Raw genomic sequence first — 18,977 nt, forward strand, 5'->3', positions numbered from 1 at the left:
CCAAAAACAGAAAAAATTTGGTTGTCTTTCCAACAAAGTTCATATCGTTCAGTTCATAATGTTAGACATCAACTGAATTATTATTATTATTCCAAAAAGCATTATCCATTGTTATTTACAAGCAATTAAAACTCTGTGCTTAAAAACTGCAGCTACTCTATGAAATGAATCTACCTATAAGCCACAAAGAGTTCAGTTTATAATGACCATGTTAGACTTTATTTCTGCTGATGAAAACACATTTTTTTCTGATAAAGCAACATTTCATGTTCATGAAGTCGTGAATCACCATAATTGTTGAGTATGGGGTTCAAAAAATCCACATGAATTGGTGGAATTCATCCATAACTGTCCAAAGTGAATTTCTGGTATGACATTATGCGCAATCAAACTTTTTGGACAGTTTTTTTTCCATGAGTAGACTATTATGGGCATAATGTACTCAGACATGTTAGAGAACCTTTTGGTTCTCCATTCTCATCAGAATGGAGCCTCCACATCATGGAGAAGTTGTGCAGACTGTGCCCAGTGACAGGTTCCCAGGGAGGGTATAGGCAGAGAAGCTTCCATTGCTTAGCCACCACGAAGTCCCAATTTGATGCCAATGGATTTCATCTTTTGGAGCTACGTAAAGGATATCAAATACCAAAAGAAATCCAGTCACTTGACCACTTTTGTAGCAAAAAATAACAGTTGCTATAGAAGTGATTCCTGCAAACATGCTCACCTGAGTGAAATGAGGTAAATTATTGGTTTAATGTCTGCATGGCTGTAAACTATGCTCAAATTGAGTTAAGAGGTAAAACAAACTTTAGACTTTGTACTTTCATTTAATAAAACACATACATTGGTAGTTGTAAATATAATAAATTTAATTTAATACCACAGAGCTATTTTTTTGGGCACTTGATATATCCTGAATGTTACATGTGTAGGGACTTTGGGGCAGTAAAACTCTTTAATGCCTCATTCGCATGACATAGAAAGTAAAATTAGTTAATGGTTACCAGTACATCCTGGCAAAGTACTGTTGTTATTGATTTTGTTTTATTAATATTGAGGTAATCATGTTAAATTTATAAATCGTGGTGAAATGACTAGTTTGAAATTCTTGAATGTTTCTCTAAAATACGTTGGATAAAAATTATGTTGTCTATTGAGTAGAATGACTGTTAAAGAGTAAGTTTAAATTTACCAAATCATTCATCTTTCAGACAATATTGCTTGTTAAATATTCAAAATAATATACCACAGTGAAACGCAGAATAAAAAAGAAAGTAAATCAAAGTTCTTTTCACTTTGGTTACACTGAAGCAATTAGTCTTGTTTAGTTGTAAGAATACCAATTGCGAGACAGTGTAGTTACTGGAATCCCAGTGATCAAATTATATCACTGAAGTGGGACTCGAATCCAAATGTAATTAATTATAGCGTTAATGGGTTTTAAATCTGGTCTTGGGTCAGCTATACTGCTATGTATGAATTGAGTATGTCATTGAATCTTTTTAATTTTAATGTCTACCATTGTTATTTTTGTCTTAAAGGTGGTTTATATACATTTAACTTATTACTCTGTTTATTTTTAAAATGTAACTTTAAACTTGCTCAATTAATTATTACAGGATAGTTATGACATGAGGCCTCCTCCACCACATCAAGGTCCTCCTCCGTCACACCATGTTCACCCTCCACCGTCTGCAATTCCTTCGTTTGAACCATTACCACCTGGTGGTCCCATGCAGCATCCAACAATACCTCCACCACAACCACCATCTGGAAGTGTACGACAACCTCCGCCAAGTATGAGACCAGGACCATTACCGCCTCATCATCGTGGACCACTTCCACCTGGAGTGTATCATCGTCCACCTCCACGTATGGTACCACCACCTCCTCTTGGATTTCATCAGCCACCAAATTCTGGAGGGAATAATTACTATCATCATCCACCTCCAGTAAGTTTACCTTTTTTTTACTGATTTGCCTTTGTTATGTTAGCTACAACAGTTTTGCATTAAAATTAATGGTAGTGTACATTAAAACTAATTTTGGAATACAATTATGAATATTTGTCTGTTTATTCTGTAAAATCAGATTTTAACTGGTGTGTACAAGGTTTGATAAAAAAATATCCAAATTCTTAAATTTTCTGTGCTGTGTAGTCCAATTGTCCAATTTTTTTGTGGGTTGGTACACTTGTTCCTAATATATATTTACTTTGGTAGCCATATTGAATGCTTAGTTTATTATTGGCTTTCGAAAAGGCTACATGTGTTTTTGTATGGTCAGCAATTTTTAACTTGTGGAGAATGTAGAACAAAGAATTATCATTAAATTTGCTTTAAGAATGGAATAAAGTGCAGCCTGAATTGGAAATGTTGAATGTTGCTTTTGGCGATTCTTCTATGAGTAAAACAAGTGATACAAATGTTTGCAAGAAGGCCATGAAGAAGTTAAAGATGTTGAGTGCCCTGGATGTTCCAGCACATCAACAACCGATGACAACATTGAACAGTGAAGAAAATGGTTATAGACAATTGTTGATCACTATCAGAGAGGTTGCTGATAATGTTGGCATTTCATTTGGCTCATGCAAATTAATTTTTTTGGATGTTTTGGACATGAGACGTGTGCAGCAAAATTTGTTCCAAAATTGTTGAATTTTGAGCAAAAGCATTGCTGAATGAAGTAAATGATAATCCTCAAACAGATCTTAACTGGTGATGAATAAAAGCTTCCTGAAGAGCCAAGACCAAAAAAGCTTGTCAAGTTTAATTGAATGTGAAAATTTTGATCATTGTATTTTTTGATTTCAATGGTCTAATGTGTCATGAGTTCTTGCCACCAGTTCATTCTGTTAATTAGGAGTACTATCTGGAAATTGAACACATTTACGTGAAGCAATCTGAAGAAAATGCCCGGATTTGTGGTAAAACAGTTCATGGAAATTCCACCACGATAATACACCTGCTCACACTTCACTGCTTATTCATGAATTTTTGGCCAAAAACAATATCTTTATGATTCTTCATTCTTTATATTTGCCATACATGGCTCCCTGTGACTTTTTCCTATTATCTAAGCTGAAAAGATCCATGAAAGGAAGATGCAGAATCAGAATCACTGAAGGATCACTGAAAAAGACAGAATCACTGAAGGAACTAAACGCCTTATCGAAAATTCTGTTTCAGAGTAGGTTCAAAGATTGGGAAAAGTGCTATCACAAATGTATTATATCTAAAGGGGAGTACTTTGAAGGTGACAAAATCAAATCTTTATTTATTCATCTTTATTGATGAATAAATAAAGATTATTTTTTGAAAAAAACTAAAATTCTGTGTATTTTTTGACCATACCATTTATCTCACTTATTATTTTTTTCACACTATGATAAAACTATCAGTTTAACTGGTGAATCTCATAGCTGTAAAAAATGTTTGTAAAATATAATAAATTGTAGCTTTTTCTATGCTGAATGGCATCTATTGAATTATGCAGACAATTTGAATACTTTTAAATATTATCAAAATCACAGATGAATTGTAGTTCCATTTATACGAGGTGCAACAATAAAGTAATGAGACTGATTTTTCTTTGCAAGATGTGGCAACCCTGCAGCTTGCGTAGGCACACCATCTTTGACCTTGGTCTATAAGCTACTTCTAGTCCAAGCGGCACATTGATACAACTGCTCAGTTGTGAGTTGTGCTGTAATAAGTGAACACGTGTTTGTGTCTCTCGTCACAGAAATGAAACCGCAAAATATTGCGCAACGGTATGCCATTTCTTTTTGCGTTAAATCGGGTGAAAGCGCGACAACTTATGGTAAGCTTCAGAAGGCTTTTGGAGAGGAGGTTATGTCAAGAGCTCAAGTTTTTTGGTGGCATAAAATTTTTAGTGAAGGCAAAACGAATGTTGAAGAAGAAGACCACAGTGGACGACCATCAACCTCGCGGACAGATGTCAACTTGACCAGGGTGCGTAAAATCGTACGATCTGATCGATGATTATCTGTGAAAATGATTGCAGAAGAACTCACCATCAATCGAGAAATGGTTCGTCTAATATTAACTGAAGATCTTGGTATGAGAAAGATTTGTGCAAAAATGGTCCCAAAAAATCTCACTCAACAACAGCGAGAAACACGGAAAAATGTGGCAGCCGATCTGTTAGAGCAAATGGAAATCAATCCAGATTTGTTGAGCCGTGTTATCACTGGTGATGAAGGTTGGTTTTTTCAATACGAACCAGAGACAAAACGCCAAAGTTCGCAATGGTGCTCAAAGGGATCACCCAGACCAAAAAAAGCTCGCAAATTCTAAAGTAAAATGCATGCTTGTGTGCTTCTTCGGTTCCAAGGGAATTGTTCATAAAGAGTGGGTGCCTCCTGGACAAACAGTTAACCAATATTTATACAAAGAAATTTTAGAAAGACTTCGTAAACGAGTTCTTCGTGTCCGTGCCAACATTGCTGATAATTGGATTCTGCATCACGATAATGCGCCATCTCATACTGCTCTGTCAATACAGCAATTTTTAACCTCAAAACAAATTTCAGTACTACGACAGCCACCTTATTCACCAGATATCGCTCCGTGCGACTTTTTTCTATTTCCGAGAGTCAAAATGGCGGTCAAGGGACACCATTTTTAAACAACACAAGATGTCCAAAAAGCTGTGACTAGGGACACAAACACGTGTTCACTTATTACAGCACAACTCACGACTGAGCAGTTGCATCAATGTGCCGCTTGGACTAGAAGTAGCTTATAGACCAAGGTCAAAGATGGTGTGCCTACGCAAGCTGCAGGGTTGCCACATCTTGTAAAGAAAAATCAGTCTCATTACTTTATTGTTGCACCTTGTATATTGTGGGTTTCAATTTAACAAATGTGTATCAATTTTAGCAACACAGTGTTTGTAAACAGATAAAATTTGATTTTCAGCTATAGAAATTTGCGTACAACCTATCAAAAAATTTTGAATGCAGATAAGTGTTTCTGAAAAATAAATTAGGTATTTTATCAAAATACAGCTACAATTTTCCTGGTGTTTTAGCAAATTTTTCATATTGTTTATTAAAATTACAAAACTGTTTTGTGCAGTGTGTTTTTGTTGATGCTTTTGATTCTGGACAAAAGAATTTTCTATCTTTATTGTGAGCTGAAATAGATTCTTTTCAAAGAATAAAAGTCTTAAAGTAGTAGATATAACTCTTCTTAAATATAATAAAAAACTAATATAATCTTTAATGAAAGTTTAGCAGCTATATAATTCATGCAGGCTTTCTTCAAATAAACTGATATTCACCGATAATACTGAGAGAGCAAGTTACAGTGTTGATGAGTAATTTGTACTTACTATTATTACTAGTTATAGTGGAGTACAACTAAGTGTTTTGCATCCATTGGTTTATTTGTGTAATTCAAATGTGAGCTCATTTTTTTATAACACATAGAAGGTAACTCGGTACTTACTAAATTAATTATCCAGTTGAAGTATACCTTTGCATTTAAGCAACCTGGAGTTGTTTTATTTGGTTAAGTGAGTGAAGGCTTGCATTAAGTATCATTCTTCATAAATTTATTTATGAAGAAGTCACTGGTCTCATAAAACCACAGAAAATTTTATTTGTAAATAAGGGGGCTATAAGACATAACAATAACTCTTAACTTATAATATCTCTTAAAAACCTTAAATCATGGAGTAAACTTCTTGTCTCCGTACTCTTAATATAATGTGATCGTAACTTTTTCCATAATATATAATTGTTATTTTACCCCTTGGCTATTCCATAACCAACAGTTATATTATTTTAATAGAAGTAATTTCCCATGTGCCAAGTATTTTTCCAGATATTTCAGCTTTATAATTGAAATTTTAACAATAAATGCTCATTTTAGAGAATAGTTATTTAAAATATATTGCTATGATTAGTTGAAACAAACACTGAAAAGCATTTTTTTTTATACATATTGGTGCCTAAATTATTTAGTTTTAATGTTGAAGGAATCCACACTATCTTTTTGTTACATATATTGTCTTTAGCATCAGTGTAAACCCCAAGCATTAATAAAATCAAATCAATCTTAATTTTTAATTGAGAAATCACTAAGATCAGCATCTTGAACATTCTTGCGCAACACCCAAACGGGGGTCCCAGAGGACAAACTGTCCCAGAGGACAGTTGAGTGTAGAAGACTGGAAAATCTGGGAAATCACTGATGTTTCAGTGGATACCCAGTCATATCAACATGACATGTCATGTCAATCGAGTTGCCCCATGTCCTTGCTTTCATCCAGGACACTGGTTGATGTGGCGGTTGACAAATTGAACGAACAGCACCTCTCCAAGACGACTGCTAGTAGGAGATGGGAGACTTTGGTCACTGACAGTCCTATCAACCCTGGCTTCCTGTGTGTGTTCTGTGTAGCTGCCTTCTGACTAAAAACTGACCACGACTATCTTGCTTATCACCTTCACCACATCCATGTACTGCTGCCTCCTGAGTGTCTACTGTGTGGTTGTGGGATGATGGATGCTGATCACCTGAGAGATTGTGTCCAGTCCTGGATTATACCCAGCTGGGTGAGAGCCCAGAATTCACAGAAGCCCGTCTTCATTGGTCAGTATGCAGCCAAGTGGCTCAACAGCCAAGGACAGGTGTTGGCTAGTAAGTAAGTATATAATATATGAAAATGTTGACAATTGGGTTGGTTGATTCATTTATGAAGGTTTGTGGAAATTTGATGATTTGGATTAAAGATGATCAGATAAATTGAAGAAGAAGGAAGTTTATTGCAGAATTCTGCAAGAATTCCTTATTTTCTGGTTCACTTTATAATATAAAACACCAAATAAACTGTACCTAAAATAAACATCTTAGGCACTTGTGATAATTCATTTTATTATTGACGAAGTGAAGATTATAAAAATGTTTGCCGATAATGACTAAAGACAAAGATTGGAGTGGAATTAACTTGATCCTTGTGTTGCATTAAGCATGTCATGAAGGATGAATTTCGATTTGTAAATATATAACATTTTCTTACTATTTTTGTGACAGGTTTACGGAGTGTTAGTAGTGAATTTATTTAGTTATTTAACCCTTTCAGTGCCAGAGTATTTTTTAAGAGGATGCACAAAAATTGCTCATTACTTTTCCACAAGTATATTTAAAAAATGTCAGCAATATAATGGAATGTAAAAATACTCCAAAGCACCAGACTGTTTTTAGCAAATTTGCTACAGTTTTTTTAAAAACTTCATCATCTTTGTTTTTTAGCCAATTTAAATATTTTTTTCATTTTGTTCACAATAAACTATTTTATAACATGAATAAAAAAATATTATAACCATGCAATGAATATATTAACAAAAAAAAGTTACAACTTAACATTTTTGCCAAATGTTTTTTTCAAAATTTTTACTTTACAATGGAAGAAAACACATAAAAGAATAGCTACCATAAATCTACTCACACCAGATAAAATGACACTTTTTTTTAACATATGCACCAGCTTTTGTTCATGTATCTGTATAAATAATGAAATGATCAAGGTTTTTATAGAAATATGTTCTTTGTTTATTTTTCACGGCTAATTTTATGTCGAAAAGAGAGTTCAACAATGATGAAAGGGAAGACATTTTGGATGCAAACCCCTTTTCATTGTTCAACTACATGAAAAAATAGGAAAGAAAAAAACCCGAATTGTGGAAGAACAAGTCATGGGTTCTTCATCAGGACGACATACTGGCCCACACTATATTGTCTGTTAAGACGTTTCTAGCCAAGTATAACATCCCAGTCTTAGACCATTTGCCTTAATTGCCTGAGCTGGCACCATGTGACTTTTATCTGTTCCCCAAGGTCAAATCTGCATTAAAAGGAACAAGATTTCAGACTGTTGAAACTGTGAAAGGAAAAGTAGCATGCATCATGAAAGAGCTCACAGAAGAAGACTTCCACCACTGTTTTGAACAATGGAAAATTCGCATGGAGAGTTGTAGGGATAGAGAAGGGTGTATATTGAAGGGAAAAATAACTAAATATGTATAAATTTAAAATAAAATATTTTACAGCTTTAGTCTCTTATTTAATAGCCACAGCTTGTACAATCAAAGCAAGAAAGAGTTAGGTCTATTATCAGTATTCAGTTTATAAATTATGTAGGAGTTAAGAATGTTACTTTTTCCAGTATTTAACTGTTTTCTTCACATCTAAATTCTGATACATTTAATCTGAGTCATCTACCCCACCCATAAAATCATCGTATTGGCTAATCATTTTGGGCTTGTTTGTAATATACATTTGGTTACCTTGTCTCTTTGATCTCTCATTTACTGCAGAAGTATCAGTCGACTGAACCAAGACAGGATTCTCCTGCGATTTCTTTTGTCAGTATCCTAACATGAGCGTGCTTTTTTTATGAATGCATTTAGTTTCACAAACAGTAAATGTTTCTTTCATTCTTGAATATATATCTTTTCATTTTTTTTTTAAGATTTCCTGTTAAGAATGTACATTTTGAGTAAAAAGTTTGGCTAATTTTAGAAACGTAAAAAATTATCCAGAAAAACAGGAAATCCTTTATTTAATAAATTAATCACCTCTAATAATTTTAATACAACAATGTACACCAGACCTTTATGTTTTATTTCATTTCTGTCCGCTCCTGCTGCACCACTATAAACAAAGACATTCAAACAATAACTGGTAACAGCTTCACAAATCATCCAAAGCTTCACTCCCCATCTGTGGTGCTTCTTTGGTATGAATTGAGGTAATTAAGAATGAATTTTTATGCTAATTATCCTCTCGTCTATTGAAAGATTTTGACTGAGTAAAATTTAAAAAGGCGATTAACATGTTAGACTAAAGGGCTGAATCGTGTACAAAGATCATAATTCTGTTCATGTGGTTTGGGCAGGTTTCTAGTATCTACTAATGAAAAAACTGAAGGATGGCCTGAAAACAATTGTGAATAAACATCCTCTCAAACCACGGAATATATTGTTTGGAGCCTGTCCACCAATAACTATAAATTGTTGGTTTTTTATTTAATCCCATATTTATCAACACAGAAATGAATGTTTGTATTTGTAATACTTACAGGTTTCCCATTCTTTGATCTACGGTACTCTTAATATTTGTCGATATGAATCGATCAGCATTTGGTTAGTGTATATTACTAAATTTTCTTGTAATGCAGTTTTGAAAAAAAGATGAAAATAAGTGACTGGATGAGAGTTGTGAGTTGTTCAGCCCAGGCAACTCTGAAAACCAAAATTATGATTGCACCCAGGATGATCATTGTTTTCATCAACTTTGGCCCATCCACTACCATCCTCAGAATCATTTGAATTATTGGTAACCAAAGGCGCTGTTTGATAAGGCCTACCTCTAGGTCGTTGTACAGATAGAGGAATCGAAGAGTCAGTAACATTAGGACTAATGTCATCATCTGACTCATTTGAGGAAAAGTTTACATTTACATTACCTCTTCCTGATGTAGATGGATGATCTTCAGGAGGAATATAATTCGGATCACTGTCGGTGTCATCTGTTGCTAAATAATGTGAACTGCTGCCACTAGTTTCAATATTAGTCAGTCAGTTTTCTCATAATCTAATAAACTGGTCATTGAATTATCACTCAGATATTCATTTTCTAATAACTGTTTCAATGTATTTTCACTAACTGCAGATCCTGATCGTTCCATTATTAAAATAGCATATTGTATTTTAAACAGAAAGAACAATTTTTTTTCTGATAAAACAATTAAAAATATTGTGCAAAAAACATTTGATTAGGCTTTTTAAATATAATTTTTACTAGATGCCCGGTTATATGGACATTGGCACTTTATGCACAATACTCTCTCTGTCTGTAAAAATGGACGTTAGCACTTTTTTGTAGAATTTTCTGAATGTTCGTAATAGAGGATGGCACTGAAAGGGTTAAGAAAACTTTTTAACTCCATTTTTACTGTGGTTATCTATTTATTCATATCATAAATTATGTAGAACCTCTAAATGAATTTAGTGATTAATTAAGTGAAGGTTTTGTCTTTTTAGAATTATAATACTCCGCCTAGTGGATGGAATACATCTGAAGCACCACCGCCTCCTGGAGTTCATAATTATAGAGAGCCACCACCAATGCTGCCTCCATCACAACAGAGTAAGTTTCATTAAAAGTATTTTATATTAAACTATTTTAATTAGATTGAATTATTTGTAAAAAATAGATATGTAATTGAGAAGAAAACTGAGAACAGACAAAGATTAATACTATTTGCTACTTAAGCACTATTCTTTTTTTCTGATGTTTTTTGATGAATTTAGTATGATGAATAAATAAAAATGATTTGTGATGAGGATACATATGAATACAAAACCATGCAGTGAATTGTTTTAAGTGAAATTTAATGTTATGCAGTAGTTTTAGAATTATCAGTATTCATAGAATCAAACTTAAAATATTGAAGAGCTTAAACAGCCATAATGCCATATAGAAATTACTAAAATATTGAAAACTAAGAAGTAAAAAAATATGGCAATTTTTTCTCAACAGGAAACTGGATTCCAATCTTTTTTAACAGCTTAAATTATGTTTTCCATTAGTGAACACATTTAATGTAAGCATAAGAAGATTTAGATTGTTGAAATAGAAGATCTGGCTTTTACCTGATAGGCAACTTTCAGCTACCGTTTGGTATTTTTAACTTCTAGTTAGAAAATGAAGTTCCTGGACAAAATTACAGATAGAATCATTAGCCACCAATCTTCATTAAGGTAGCAGCCGGTTCTGTTGGCTACTGTCTCCCCACTTTTACAGTTGGAGACAACATGATGTGTAACTCACATTCACATGCATAATAGTGTCCAATATATTTTCTAAAAATCTTGTCTGGCATTTTTTTAAGAATGCAACAGCTTTTTATTCTGATGTATAATTCCCTATAAATAGTGCAGGTATTTTAAATCTTTAATCAAGAAATGCAATTTCATATAAGTCACATATTATTTAGTCACTAATTTGTTTAAATTTTTATGGGGTTCCATGAAGGTAGGGATAGACTTTATATTCAGTGTTTGTATATAGTAGTATTGAGTAAAATATATTTATCACTATCAAATGTTATAAGTAAAAATACAGCCTAATCTAGTTACATAATAAATTTTACACCTTGAACCAATTTATTTTGTTTATTTTGTCATTTTTGATTAAATGCTAATACTTTAAAAATACAGTGAAAATCAGATTTTTTAACACTTAGAATAATTTTTAAATATTCTTTAATGTCACTAAAAAATACATATTTTATGCTACAGGGTGTCCGGGTTAAAGGTATCCAAAAGTAATAGCCTATATTTAGAAAACCAGTTGTTTTAATCTTTTAAACTTAGGCTTAATCGACAGAAAATATTTCCAAGATTTATTCTGTATGCTCTCAAGATCAGCAGAATAAGCATGCCCAGGCAAGCTGACTCATAGTGTATCAGGTTAATTAGGATTGTTTTTGACATGGTGTATTATCTCTGCGGCAAACTAATATCATAGGGGGTGATCATTTAGTTCATTGTGATGTAGGAGTTGTAACTTGTATGTTCGCAAACGAAACTGCTTATGAACAATGTTGTGAAGAGTGGAATGAGGAATTTGCAGGTTCATAATTATCCTGCCTAATTAACTTTCTAGGACTGGCAGTAAATGCATTGCATACACGATCCACAGTCTCATCACTAATTGAAACTTCTGGATGATTTCCAGTTTGTGAAACTAAACTTCCAGTCTCTCTTAAAGTTGTACCTCGCTGAAAAATAGACTTGGATGTAGGAGGATCGATATTACATTCCGTACTTACCCACCATATAATATGAATAACTGATTGAAATTTAACTAACCAAAACACACTAACCACTTAACTAACCAAAGCACACACTGAACCTTCTGTTTTGAGGTCCACATCTTGACTGACTACATCTGCATTGTGATTTGGCTTGCCTTTGCATATGTGTTTTGCTGACCTTAGGAGTATACATAACAAATCGAGGAGATATTTCCTGTCGATTGAGCCTACATTTAAGAGATTATGATGACTGATTTTCTAAATATAGGCCATTACTTTTGGATACCTTAAATAGCCTGGTCACCCTGAACGATAGTAGTATAAAAAATACTGATGGACAATAAGATGTTTTTAAAAATGTGTAGGATAATTTTTTACTGTTTAAAGAGCATTGAAATTATAAAAAAAAATACTATATCCATACCTTTAAACTTTTGTGAGATATACGTGTAATATATTATGCCGTATGTGAGACTATTTCAAAGTTTTAAATGTGAAAATTGAATATGTATAGCTTCTTTTTAGAAATGGTTAAAAATTATCTTATGTGCGTATCTGGAAAATGAATACATTTTATTAGAATGGATTGTGAATCTCTAAAATTCAGTAAAAATTAGAGTTTTAAGAAATGTGATTTAATAGATTTGTTTATTGCTGAGATACATGCTTATTCAGTTTTAGTAATACATAGAAAATGATATAATTTGATTTTTCTTTTATTTAATTTTACATATTTGTTGTAAAACTGGTGGTACTTTTTGAACATCCTTCTTATTTTAAAAGTTAGAGAACAGAGTAGTATTTAAAAAGTGTAACATGAGCATTTGTATTATTCTACATTATAACATAAACTTATGGATGCCAGTTACATAAACTTATGGATGTTGTAAGAATATGCATGTTCTATTTTTTATTAATTGGCTGTATTTTTGTTCTACTAACGCTTAATAAAATAATGTAGAAATGAACACACTACACAAATCATAGGCAAAGCTTCTCCATCTCACTCTATATCCATGCGAGAATTTCATGTCCACTTTACTTAGATACTATTTATTTAAATATAAACAATAATTAAATGTATTTTTATTTTTCATATTAATTTGTAACATCATAAATTATTATAACAGGTTGTACTGATAGCAATAATAGTGTTGTTAATTGTTACAATGCAGCTGCCTCTTCATCTTCTACATATAATGTTAACACTTTTTCTTCAGTTACTGCGCCTCTTTTTGCACCTTCACCCAATGTCAGTCAGATAAACCGTAAGATTATTCATTTACAGTTATTATTATTAGCAAACTTATTATATATATTTTTAGTGAGTGAATTTTAATTTATTACTTCTGTTTTAAGTCATATTAAAATAGAAGCCCAGTGCACATGCACATGCAAATACAAAAGAGAGAGAGAGAGAGAGAGAGAGAGAGAAAAAAATAATGGGTTATTTTCACTTGCACACATTATACATGCATAGCCTATGTGTATCTATCATTATTTAATGATTTTTTTCAAAGAAGCTTATGTTAAATCTTTGGTGATTGTAGGGGATATCTAATATTGGTAGTCCAATGTGTATTATTATTATTTATGGTGTAGGAATGGTGAAGTGCTTCTCCTGAATGTTCAAGCTTTATCTTATCAGTATTTTATCATTTTGATATGTGTACAGCAATTTTAATAAAAATAATGAATAAAATTAAATTATTTTGATTATTTATTTTTCAGTGGTTTTGGGTATTAAATTTAAGCATAAGTTAAAAACAAATTAATTTTTTATTAATGATGGCATTGATGTTGAGTATTTCAAGTTGTGTGATTTTTTTTTATTCTGTTCTATTGGACACCTGTCCAACTTGCATATAAATTAGTTTTAGTTTTTCAGAAAAAAGTAAAGAATTGTGGTAAAATGACAATGTTTTGAAGAACCTACACTTTAATTTTAGGGTGTCAGTTGCATGTTGAGTACAAGCAGTGACAAACCCTCTTATGTTTGAGTCTCCAATGTTGTGAATTGAATTCCTCTTTTCTCAAGGGTTCTGAGTTCCCAGGATCCGTGTAGGGAATTAAATTTAGGAAGTGCATGGCTTCCTAAATATGACATGGCTATATGGACGTGGCTTGGTGTCAGACATATGTGTGAAAATTGGCCAGACTTTCTGGTATATCTCATGGTTTTTAATCATTCCTCTCTCCAGCAGTCTGGACTTAAAACATTCACTATATCACTTAATTGAGGTTTGGACTCGTGGAGATAGTTGTGTGGTCCTCAGATCAAGGTAAGAAGGAAGATTACATTTAAAATGATGTGCTCTGTACTACCTCGGTTGTCTTGTCTTTCAGTCTGACTTTGTGGGTAGTTGTTTCTGCTTTTCACTTTAAAATGATCTTTGATATCATTCGACTAATGGTGGTATTGCATTTATCAGGTGTGTTACTGCAGGTGAGTGTGCAAGTACCTGTACTCAAAGGTTGTTGATAGATGATTGTGTGATTCCAATAAGAGAGAATAAGGCACTACATATCATGGTTATCTGTTCTTACTCTGCACATGATTATGCAGATAATCATAATGCAAAGAGCAGTTATAATGGTTAAGCCATGCATAACCATGCAAGCTTGAGGAATATTTGTTAACAAGGATTATCTTTTGAAGTGATCTTTTTTTTATTATTATGCAGAATCCAGGGAAGACTAAATGTTTATCATAATGAATATAATGTATATATTATAAATTTATAACCTGTTTTTTTTATTTACATATGCATAATATACATAAAACTTTATAAAGAATAAAATAACTTTTATAACTTCATAAAATTTTACAAAGTATTTTGTGTGTTTCCACTGAGTTTTTTCCCATTTTAAAAAAAATCATTGTATATTTCTATTCTTTCATATCTGCTATTTTCAAGATCACGAAAATTGCAAAAACAGAAACTCGTGCAAATCATGAATGCATTAACCAGTCACACTTGAGCTTTATAATTTATCATACTTTCACATCAGTTACATTGTAGAAATAGAAAATAAACCTTTATAGTAATTAAACACATTTGTAACAGTTTTGATTCCAACTTAAAAAAAAAAATCATTCATGGTAATATTTTGAAATAAGTTTTCCCTTTAGAAAGAGTATGATATTCATAGTGGTTTATTTCATCTGGTCAATGGAAACACAGTTACTATTGTCCCATTGTTCTGTGTTTGACTGCATATATATTGTGCACAAAGGTTTCAGGTTTTTACACCTTCATATTGTGCCACCACTGTTAAGTATTAGGTTTTTTTTAATAAAACCTAAAGAATTTATACATTAGTAAAATGGCCTGAAAGTGTTTATTTATTTAATTTTTTGTAAAATATAAAATAAATATGTTAAAATTGAACAGATTTCTGTACAGATGGTAAGCAGTAAAATCTTCCACCAGTTTGTTAATTTTTTTCAGACAATCCTGCTTTAATTATTTTGATTCATTGCATACATTAAATATTTTATGGCAGTAACGTGCTCAACAACATTTATCATGAATAACAAGGGTTTTCCTGGAAATAGCTTTTCATTATTAAATGACAAAAAAACAACCCTTAATCCTGGTATACTGTACGCTTTGAATTATTATGAAGCTTTTTTAAAAGTTATTTGAATTGAAAATTGTAGTCAGAAATTTTTTGTCTAAAAGAAGAATTTAGTGTTCTTAAATCAGAGTGAATCACTAGCCAATGTCAACTAGTTAATTATATAAAACATGCTATTATCACTATGTAAATCATGAGTATAAGTTGCTGTGAAGTCATTCTTGCTATCTGTGGTTTTTTCTCGTGGTTTATGGTAATGCTTAATTATCTAAAATAGGTAAGTGTTTATACAGTATAAACCGTATTTAAACATGTGATAAACCATTGGTTTATCATATTTTCTTTAATTCTTTATATTAAATTGTATTTTAGCACAATTGAACTAGAATGTAAAAGTTAAAATTTTGTAAAGATGATATGATTGTAAAAGTTTTACAGTCTCAGAATATTATTGTAAGATTGGTTAGGTTTATGGCTGATAACTACCAAATTGGATAAAATTGCTCTTCATATCAAAAGCTGTCTTCTGTAATTACCTTTAAGAATATTAATGTTGTTTCTTTTGTATTTTTAATTTATTGTTTCAATTGTTTCATTGTTGGATTATAACATAGTTTGAAAATCCGGTGTTTCTGATATAAAAGGTGTAACAGAATTCAATTTATTTTTAGAGAGATAAACCATACTGATTCATCTGGAAAAAAACACACATTTATTTTATACAAATTTTTAGCAGTTTTTTTAAATTTACTAATAATTTTATAATTAATTTTAAAAAAATCACAAATCTGTTTTAGTGTTAATGTCAATGCTACATCTGAATATAATTGTCATGAAAATACAAAAACTGCTTCTTAATAAATCAACTAAATCTATAATTATATAGCTATTTTGCAGTTAAATGCTAATATACTAGATTCCAATATAGAACAAGACCAATAAATGATCCTAAAGGCTAGGTAATGGGAATACGTCAGCCAACTGGATTTTAATGTAAAATAAGTAGAAAATCCTGAACTGCATTCTTGTTTTGAACATTCATGTACTCAACTTATTCAGAGAAATATTCAAGCTAGTAGCATTTTTAATAGTTAATGAATCTACAGGAGCTGCTTCAGTTTATATATAAATTCAGCCATTAAACGAGGTTAGTATCCATCTGCTTATTTTCATGATACTTCTCAAAATATGTAGTGGTAATAGAATTATTAGACGGTGAGATGTATATTTTCATTCCATTTATTAACTTTTTTTTATAAAATAGGATGAAATATCACCTATGAAAAACAGAGATATTTGACAAAAATCTTCCTACAAAATAATTTCAATTTTATCTATTTTCATTCTATTCCCCCTTCTGAATTCTTTTAATAAAATGTATTTCTAGTTAGTAAATTATTAAAAACGTTTTCTGACAGATGGGAAGATGGCTGTGTTTGATTTTTTTTTTAATCTGCTATAAGATTGATTAACACTATTCTGTTATAATTTTTATAAGATTTGTATCCTCTTTTTAAGCAAATCATGAAGATTCCTTCCAAAAAGTGGTTTTTGAGTTAAAGCTACTAAAGATAAAAAAGTTACGGTCTTTATTAATTTTTTTAATTATTTCAATTCTACAAATCTCTTTGTTAATTTCAATTTTTAACTATCAAAATAATGTGAAGAAACAGGGCACATGATGGTCAGAATACTTATAAATCATTTATGCATCTCCAACCATTTGTATATTATTATTTGGGAGTAGTAGTAAAGAATACATATCTTGCTGATGAGAATTTTTGTTAGTTATTATTTCAAGAGATATTTACATTTAATTATTATTTATTATGTTTCAGGGTCTTTATCGCATGATAGTGGTGGTACACCTCCTGTTATTGTCTTATCACCGGAACATAATTCTGCTGCAGTTGCTAATAGTAACGATCAGATAAAAGTCAGTGATGCTAAAAAGGATGGTAAGTTTTTTTACAATCATTAGTATTGTTTATTTTGCTATTTTATTAATATGAAATTAAGAAAATTGACTGCTTTGTATAGTTTGCTAAAAATAGATTATTTAAAATATTTTGAACACTACTCATTCAAGGTAGAGATTTAGAAAAATGTTTTTTTTTCTTCTGAAAAATGTCTTATATCATCTATGATGTTATTTTCCTAAAGATTTGATATTTTATTTTGGTTTGTGTTTGTAGGACTCCTGCTCGTTTGAATAATATTTTTAATTATTTTGAATAGTTGGTAGGCATTTTAACTGGCTTCAAAAATAGAGTAGTTTCTTTTTCTATTTAGGTAAGTTTTCCTTTACCAAGTGGACTAATTTTGTTGATTTAAAAATTTTGTTTGTAGAATTCCTTATTCTTTTAAGTTGTTTCCATGTACCTTAATTGGGGATATTTCGTAAATAAAAAAAGAATTTTCTTCATGTATGATTTTAGACGTCATGTTTCATTGTCATTGTTGCTTAGTATTGAGTTAATAAATCATATGATGTACTGCCTGACGTCATTCTGATATTTGTGAAAATTTAAAAAAATAAGGATAAAAAATATCTTCCTACAATCTAGAGAACCTTAATTAAAGTTTGGCGGTAGTTTCTTTATTTTCTTGAATTTCCTTTTTTACTTTCATTAGAATGCAATAAAAAAAGTAATATTCATTCCTGTGTTTCAGAGGCCGTAACTCATATATTGATTCTTTTAGTTCCCCATAGGTCTCTTTAAATCGTATGTTGTTTTTTTTTACATTTTACTAAGACACTGATTTCTTACTTTTCTTTTTAGGAAGCAACTTTTTTCATATAGGTAGAATTTTATAGGACTATTCAATTTTTAAACAAAAATAAAATAAAAGTAAAATAAACAACAAAACATAAAGTAAACAAACTTTGTGCCAAATTAGGGTAAGCGAAATGGTCGTAGTTAGTTTTTGATTCAGTGTTGATTTCAAAATTTTTTAAATAATTAAAAAAGTATTATTTTTTGCTTTATTTTCAGCTTTTATTAAGAATTTTGTATTCTTTTCTTAAAGTTCATTTTATGGTAATTTTTGATTATCTAATGTTTAATTTCTTGAAAAATATATAATTAATTGAGAAATGATAGGATTGCATAAGCAGTGTTTTACCCAAAATAGTAGTTAAATTTCATTTATCTATTGATAATAAAGTGTAATAAAGATTTTTCTCTGATAATCTTTTTTTTGTGTAAAATTGAATTTACCAACCTTTTCAGATCATGTAGTCTTGGAACTGGCTATGTACGGCATCAGTTTTAAAACGTTATTTTGTTTTATATTCAAAAAGGAATCAGTTTTATTACACAACTTGAAAGACGTTTATACAATGTAAAATGTTTTATTTAGACTAGAAAGAATATGACCATTTTTTTCTCAGAAATGTGCTTGTGTGTGTGTATGTGACTTGTGTATTATAATTGCTATGAGGGTTATGGATTTATTTATTATTTACAAAAATAGCTTATCTTACTAGCAACATATCGATGTATTGAAACCCATAATAAATTATGATATACGGCACA

At 31.1% G+C, this 18,977-nt stretch overlaps 1 protein-coding gene across 5 annotated transcripts in view; it reads left to right on the plus strand.

The window, feature by feature from the left end:
- Positions 1-18,977, plus strand: part of LOC142331465 (uncharacterized) — a 54,541-nt gene that overhangs the window by 8,099 nt on the left and 27,465 nt on the right. For 4 of the 5 annotated variants that reach the window (XM_075377397.1, XM_075377396.1, XM_075377398.1 and 1 more), the window contains exons 3-6: positions 1,623-1,955; positions 10,079-10,184; positions 12,987-13,124; positions 17,277-17,396. In XM_075377397.1, coding sequence (XP_075233512.1) covers positions 1,623-1,955; positions 10,079-10,184; positions 12,987-13,124; positions 17,277-17,396 — 697 coding nt within the window. The remainder of the gene's footprint in view (positions 1-1,622; positions 1,956-10,078; positions 10,185-12,986; positions 13,125-17,276; positions 17,397-18,977) is intronic. The other variant, XM_075377400.1, reaches the window with a different exon arrangement.

Source organism: Lycorma delicatula, chromosome 10, assembly GCF_047948215.1.
Source record: "Lycorma delicatula isolate Av1 chromosome 10, ASM4794821v1, whole genome shotgun sequence".
Taxonomy (NCBI): domain Eukaryota; kingdom Metazoa; phylum Arthropoda; class Insecta; order Hemiptera; family Fulgoridae; genus Lycorma; species Lycorma delicatula.